This window comes from Papilio xuthus, unplaced genomic scaffold (assembly GCF_000836235.2).
Source record: "Papilio xuthus unplaced genomic scaffold, Pxut_1.1 DF825928.1, whole genome shotgun sequence".
Taxonomy (NCBI): Eukaryota; Metazoa; Arthropoda; class Insecta; order Lepidoptera; family Papilionidae; genus Papilio; species Papilio xuthus.
The window spans coordinates 4,871,746-4,879,337 of NW_013532721.1; the positions used below are offsets into that span (position 1 = coordinate 4,871,746).

The following is a 7,592-nucleotide window of genomic DNA, read 5'->3' on the forward strand; positions in this document are numbered from 1 at the left end:
AAAGTTTTTAGTGTCATCTGTAAAATTATTAATTATGTTGTTAAGTTCTTTATTTGCATGATTACTATTTTTTTACATTACTTGTTTTGTTTTTAAAGATTTGTCATTTTTAAGATATTCCTTGGCGTAAAATCTTGAAAACAAATAAATTAATAATAATATATATAGTATTAGCGAGACGAATAACACGTAAGATGTCTTGCAGGACGATAACTGATGGCTTAATAGCATTTGTACTATCATCACTAAAAACTGTATCTGAAAATATAATATTAAGTGTTTTTACGTTATTGATAACGGATGTAAATGCGTGGTTATTTTCTGACATTATTAATATTGGTTTTTGTGTTGGATTTATAGAATGTTTTAAAACTAAAATCTCTCTCTGTTTCATTTACAATTTACTAAATTTTATAAAACAAGTACATCGATGACTAATGTAGTAGCTATATTATACAAATTATAAAGGAGAAAGTTTAGGTGGACGGATGTTTGTTACTTGTTACATCCAAATCGGCTCAAAGGATCGCGATTAAATTTGACACAAATGCAGATCAATGTCTGGAAGAACACATACGCTACTTACTATTTTTTTTAATTACGAGGGGACGGATTTGCGGACAGAAGCCAGCTTTTTATAAAATTAAAACCCTATTCAACTTACCAATTGCATCTTCGTAATATATTTTTTCCACCACAAATACTTCGTTAGATTTGGGAAAGCGGCCAGTCCGTAGTAAGCGTACATTATGATGTGTATAAAGGAATTAAGTGTACACAGGAAAATAAAACAGTAATCTGGATCATAATTCAGTGTGTAACAAGTGACCAAAAGAGTGAATGTATGATGATAAACATGCAGGAATGAAATCTGACGATCTCGTTTTCGGAGCACGAAGAAAACTGTATCGAGCAATTCACTTATTTTCGCATAGAAATAGTATTGAATTATAGACACCGTCTGTAAATATAAAACATCAGTTTAACAATGGCAGCCAGGAACGATCTGATGCATGTATTAGCTGGCTGATAGGTCCAAAACTATGATAACCCAGAAGACGGGCATCAAGTGGAACTAACTCCGCGTTTCGTCTAGTGAGCGTTGAGGACGCTTAATTTTAGTCTACCTTCCCTTCACACTCACACTCGTGGGTGGTGGATTTGACAGAGGACAGGAGATGAATGGAGGTGTCTCTCCAATTAAATTTAGGTGGCCGCTTGATCGTTTGCCACCATATAATATAAAAAAATATTCATAAGGTATTTCCGCTGGTTTTTCCTAAAAAAAAATCGATAGAATATTTCTCACATCTCTGTAATAGTCAATGTTCTAATGAACCAATCCATTCATATGGTGCCAATTGTTACGTACTAAGAATCATTTAGCATGAGTTTCTGAGACCAATATCCCCATTTAAAACATATTATCTCTGTTTTGTCAAAGATAATGACAGGGACGACGATATATTTTATAGAGAGATTTTGGTCTCAGAACTCCACGGTTAGTATAGTTATTTAGCACATTCTTATATAGAAATATTTCCTAAAATACAGAATATATTAACATATTGCGAAATACTTACTTTTATCTTCAATTCTGTATTGTCTGCTACACATTGACGTTGAATTATGAAACCATTTTGCAGTAAAAGATTAGTTCCCTGAATAGATAATAAACGTTATAAATTATTAACTAAATAGCACGTTGTTTTATTTAACATATTCGTGATTTGAACAAATATTCAAATTTTATTTAGATATAAAATTAGTGGGAATATTTAGAACTATGCAAATTGATTTTATTTTAGCACAAATGAAGGAGTAAAAAAATAACAATGAATTTAGTCAAAAATGATTTTTTATCTCTTCCCGTTTAAATATTCGTTGTTTTAAACTAATATTATAATTGGGTAACTTTAGATGGATGGATGGATAAATGGTTAGATAGATGTTTATTAGAGGGTATCTCCGGCACGGATGTTTTTAATTAGCACACATGTAGAAAATAGTCAAGAATAATCATAGGAAACTTATTTTTTTTTTAATTTCTTGTGGACTGAGTCGCGGGCAACAGCTGGTCAAAAATAATAAGATGGTTGGTGATTTAGTAGGCAAAACCTATAACCGTCTGGTATCGATTGGTTCGGCACTATAGATTTTGTACATTCACTTTCTTAATTTCAGTCTATTCTTATTCTTATATCTTTCAGTTAAGCAGACATGATTAACAAATAATAGACAGGGACAGACAAAGTGACAACCTTTCATTTAAATTCTAGCATATAATAGAAAATGGTTACTTACAACACAGAATATGAAGAGGGAAACACCCACTTGAAGCAAGTTATAAACAACAAGCATCATTCTTAATTCGAAAGCTGACCTTTTCTTCATTAATTTTGGTCCAAGTTTTAAAACAAATCCTAGATATGCTACCACGATAATAATTATTGTTACTGGAGACGACATTACGGACCATTCCTCAATGTTTTCAACTAAAAAGTGCACAAAACTGTTAATATTCAGAAAATCGTACTAATATTATATATTCGAAACTTCAGATGGATGGATGTTTGATAGAACGTATCTCCAAAACGGCTCAACAGATCTCGCTGAAATTTGACATAGGTGTATTACATAGTCTGGAAGAATACTGGAATCTACTAATTAAGTTTTTATTTTTATTTTAACGATAGGATAGGTCATCGATACATCTCTGACTCATAAGGCTTACGATTAATAAAAGTTTTAATTTCCAAGTTTGACTTACCTTTGGGTTTATTTTCGGAAAAGGAATAATTCTCTAAAATATTATTATTCATTTTGTATTATTGAAATTAAAAATTAAAATAGTTTTCGCTTAAAATTAACCGAAAACGTCTTCTTCATAAACAAACTACGCAAGGACTCAATTTATATCGACCAATGTAAACTCGGGTGTAAAATAAAAGGAATTCCAATTACTTTTTGTCTCTTATGATAATTCATTGTGTTTTTGTGAAGACTTTATTTTAACAAAGGAAATATCCATTTTGTGGAAAAAAAAAATTAATAATAAATAATATATTCCATTTAATTACAAAACATCGTTTTACAATTCGGTTCAGTGAATAAATGAATTTAAACGTCTTCACTAAGTTATTAAATAATAAAACTATGTATACACATTAATATAATTGGAGTGTCACGTGATGTATTTACATTCAAATGACGAAAATACAATTTTAAATTTTTTGTATGTATTTCTGTTTTATAAACTCTGCGCTGCCGAAGTCGCGGTCGACCGCTAGTATTGATATAATCTACGACACATAACTCTATCTGCTTGTTATAGAGTTCACGCCATCTGTCGGACAGGGCGTGCCCCGCCGGCGCCGGCGCGGCGTCCCGACAGTCCGCCCGGCTGCGCGCCCGCCGTGGTTCCCCCGCTCCCGCAGTTAGCCGCGACCCTTGACTTTGTAAACATGCGTATACGTATGACTGTCGGGACGCCGCCGCTGTCCCCCAACGATAATTTGATTACGTACTACATTTATAAGATAATAAATTATATTTATATTCTTACAGTAATTAAATGACTAATTAATTAAACTACCAAAATAATACTATAAACTATATAATAAAACTAAACCAAACTAACTACATTTTAATATTATTTCCAGTAATTAAATTTTTTTAACTTCCAAACGGACTTTTAATAGCGTCGGTGGCTCAGGGGTCACTTGACTTGCAATCTGCAGGTCCGGGGTTCGAATCCCGCTATGTACCAATGTGTTTTTCGATTTCCGATTTACATATGTACATTTATCCGACGTTCTTACGGTGAAGGAAAACATCGTGATGCAACCTGCACATATCTGAGAAGAATCTGGGTAGGCACCGAGCGAGCTAGAGTAGTAATAAATACAGCCTATGTTACCCGTAGATAGTGTAGGTTTCAGAAAAAAATGGTTTACGACCCCTATTTCCAGAATGATATAAGTCAGTCATCATGCAAAAAGTCTGCGAACACTTGACGGCGATTGTTTCTGATTTCGGTTTATTCAAATTAATTTCTTATTCTGTTTGCGACATACTTATATTTCCTAAATGCTGACTGTGAACCTTAGATTTTATCGGTAAATCTTAGGTGTTACCAGTAATTGTTAGGATTTACCATAGTACGGGATCAAACAGTACGGGTGTGGCTCTTAAGTCGGTGAATTTAACCGGTAAAGTACTAATAATAAGACCATGTAGATATGATCATAGCTTAAAATAATCTGCTGCTATTTTCACAAAAACACAGAAGTAGTTAGGTTGTTCGTCGAGGATTATCTTTATATATATAATTCTTCTGTGAGTGTGTATGTCACTGAACTTCTCTCAAACGACTGGACCGATTTTGATGAAATTTTTTGTGTGTGTTCAAGGGGATCTGAGAATAGTTTAGATTCACAATTTTGTCCGCTGGACAATGTTTTTTTAATTAATTTTTAATTTATTAGTAGTTGTTGATTTTGGAATGTTTTACATTGGATCCGACAGACGGCGCTACCATCGCAGTGTCAAATTTTAAATAATATTCGAATTAAAGACGTGCAGACAGGACAACGTCTGTCGGGTCCGCTAGTTAAGGTATAAATCCTCATATTTTTTAATGAAAATATGAGGTAAAAACTAATACGGTGTTGAGAAATAATTGAATGAAATGTATACATTAAAATTTTATTATATTTAACTAAGTTTCATTTATTAACATTGGACCAAAATTATTTTATATGATAAAAAAACAAGAATTAGTTCGTCTGTACCCCAGGTCTATTTCCACCGAAATAAAAACCCCGATGAAAAATGTAACATTCTGTATAATGTCAATTCATTTTCAACAGTACTATCAGAAATAAAAGTGTTATTAGTTTTTTAAAATATATTTTTTAAAACGTCAAACATTTTTTAAACATACATAAAAAACAATAATATTAAAACAAACTTCATTTCTTGAATAACAAAACAAAAATCTATAAATGTAGTACAAAATGTAACTGATCATTAAATTATTCAAACTTTCGTGAGACATTATACTAAACTAAACGGACGCGGCCCGTCGCTCACTCTGAGTGAGTGAGGCCGCGTCCGCGAAATAATACCAGTGCCACTCATCCTGATGAAGGACCCCCGATGGGCTCGAAACTAGTCGGTGCCGCCACCGGACGTATATACGTAACTGATCATTGTCTTTATACGAAATATAAAAAAAATACTGCAGGAGTAAAACAATGTAACATTTTTTGTTGTATGATTGTGGGAATTATTAGTGTCCTTAGTAATGTTTTCGGCGCGATTGTACAAAAATTCAAAGAATGTTAATATTTCTACAGGGGGAATACTTGGACATATGCTTGGGGGTATAGTTCAGGGGGAATAGATGGACTAACTGAAAAGATATCCTTAAATAGACTTTATTTTGTCATTTTTGTAATTATTTATATTATTGCTATTGATTACACCAGAAATATATTTATGAGCAGTTTCTTCTGCTTGTCGACGATTATGATATTCTTTGACATAAAAATTTGAAAATAAATAGACAAACAGCATATTATTTGCTATGAGGAGGAAGACCCAGATGTTAGACGACCTGCATGATGATAAGCTGTGATTTGATATCAAATGAAACATCATCAAGAAAAATTGGACCTGTAATTAAGAAAAAATGATATTGATTATAATAAATCTTTAAGGACAGTAACCGACATGAATATAATTTTAACAATTGAAAATGGCAAACATTGTCTAGCTAAAAAGAAAGCATAATTTGTCGTGTTCAAAAACTCTTAAAAATCAAGTTATCTTATGTACACTACAGTGCTACTCATATTGGACGTTCATCTTGTTAAATTTATTATTCTAATGTGAATCAAATAAAGTAGTTTAAACCTACCAATTGCATCTTCGTAATATATTTTTTCCACCACAAATACTTCGTTAGATTTGGAAAAGCGGCCAGTCCGTAGTAAGCGTACATTATGATGTGTATAAAGGAATTGACAACACCAATGACGATAAATATGTACGCCGGATCGAACCTCGCGGTGCACCAACTGAAGCCCACGGTGAAAGTATGATGGTATACATCCAGGAACGATACTTGACGATCTCTCTTCCGGAGTACAAAGAATATCGTATCAAATAATTCACTTACTTTCGCCAAGAAATAATAATAAACTATTGACGCCGTCTGAAAATTAGGAATTAGTTAGATGTTGTGGAGAAATAAAAAAAAAAATATTTATTGGACAAAAAACATTTTACAAATAAAAAAGCAGTGTCTCCTCAATTAGATATGGCCAGTGTCTAAGGGGACAGCGCGTTAATTTGTCTTGTACAAGACTGCTATTTACGAAGGCTCTTTTAATAACATCAACGTTTATTTTTTATCTTTATGTAAATGACCATATAAGGAAGGCACCATCCTTATTAAATTTATCTAGAAAATAATCCAATTGTTTCTCTTTGTATAATTTTTTTCTCTTGTCATTTATTTTCTCTTGTAAAAAACTTTTCAAATAAATAATTTTTTCACTAACCTTTATCTTAAATTCTTTATTTTCTGTTACGCATTGTTGTTGTCGAATTATCAAACCATTTTTCAGTATATGATCCGTTGACTGAAAAAGCACGCATAATAATAAACGCAAAGGTAATTTTTGTCTTAACTAGATTGAATTTAGTAGTGCAATATATATTTGTAATTAAAGTCAAGAATAACTTATTAGGCTTTGGTCCAGAGCAGAAATTACAAAGAAATAATACGCAGAAATAATTAGAATAAACTCGCATAACTCCTTTACCATTGGGTTTTTGCGCAAAGTAACATATATAAATAACTTTGCATATTAATTTTTTGTTTACAAATCTTACATAATAAATATACTTACGATGTAAAACACAATTGTTGATATCAAAACTTGAAGTATATTGTAAACAACGAGGATGATTTTCAAGTTATATGGAGATCTGTTCCTCATAAATTCAGGTCCAATTTTTAGAACAAATAATAAGTATATTATTAAAGTAAACAGAACAGGTTTCGGTGAAGACATGAGGAACCATTCCCCTGTTATATCTGCAACAGTACATGAACAATCTTAACACGTCCAGTGCCACCGTCTCGCCACGGATAACAATGTCTTATGAAAAAGTGGCGACATGTAATGTGTTAATTGTCACATTGGTTAATTTTTTTTGGCGGTGTTGACCGGGATGTGAAAAGCCGAATAAATGCAGGTTGGATGAAATGGCGACAGGTCACCGGTGTAACTTGTGATCCAAGAATGCCAATGAAACTTAAGGGACAGATCTACAAGTCCATCGTAAGACCTGTCGTATTGTACGGATCTGAATGTTGGGCCACCAAGGTTTCGGATGAAAGAAGATTGCATGTAGCTGAAATGCGTATGCTAAGATGGATGTGTGGTGTGGCAAGGAAGGATAAAGTTAAAAATGTGTATATTAGAGGAAGTTTGAAAGTAGCGCCAGTGATCGAGAAATTGAGGAGTAAAAGATTAGCGTGGTTTGGACATGTTATGAGGAGGGATGATGATGATATA

The 7,592-nt window shown here is 32.7% G+C and overlaps 1 protein-coding gene across 1 annotated transcript in view; it reads right to left on the reverse strand.

Annotated features, from left to right (window-relative positions):
* Nucleotides 1-13: 13 nt before the first annotated feature.
* LOC106125074 (elongation of very long chain fatty acids protein 4-like) overlaps nt 14-7,592 on the reverse strand; it is an 8,001-nt gene continuing 422 nt past the window's right edge. The window contains exons 2-10 of the mRNA XM_013322156.1: nt 6,921-7,108; nt 6,570-6,650; nt 5,924-6,220; nt 5,441-5,679; nt 2,305-2,512; nt 1,584-1,661; nt 665-961; nt 92-258; nt 14-17 (exon numbers count right to left, since the gene is read on the reverse strand). Of these exons, the coding sequence (XP_013177610.1) occupies nt 14-17; nt 92-258; nt 665-961; nt 1,584-1,661; nt 2,305-2,512; nt 5,441-5,679; nt 5,924-6,220; nt 6,570-6,650; nt 6,921-7,108 (1,559 nt within the window). The remainder of the gene's footprint in view (nt 18-91; nt 259-664; nt 962-1,583; nt 1,662-2,304; nt 2,513-5,440; nt 5,680-5,923; nt 6,221-6,569; nt 6,651-6,920; nt 7,109-7,592) is intronic.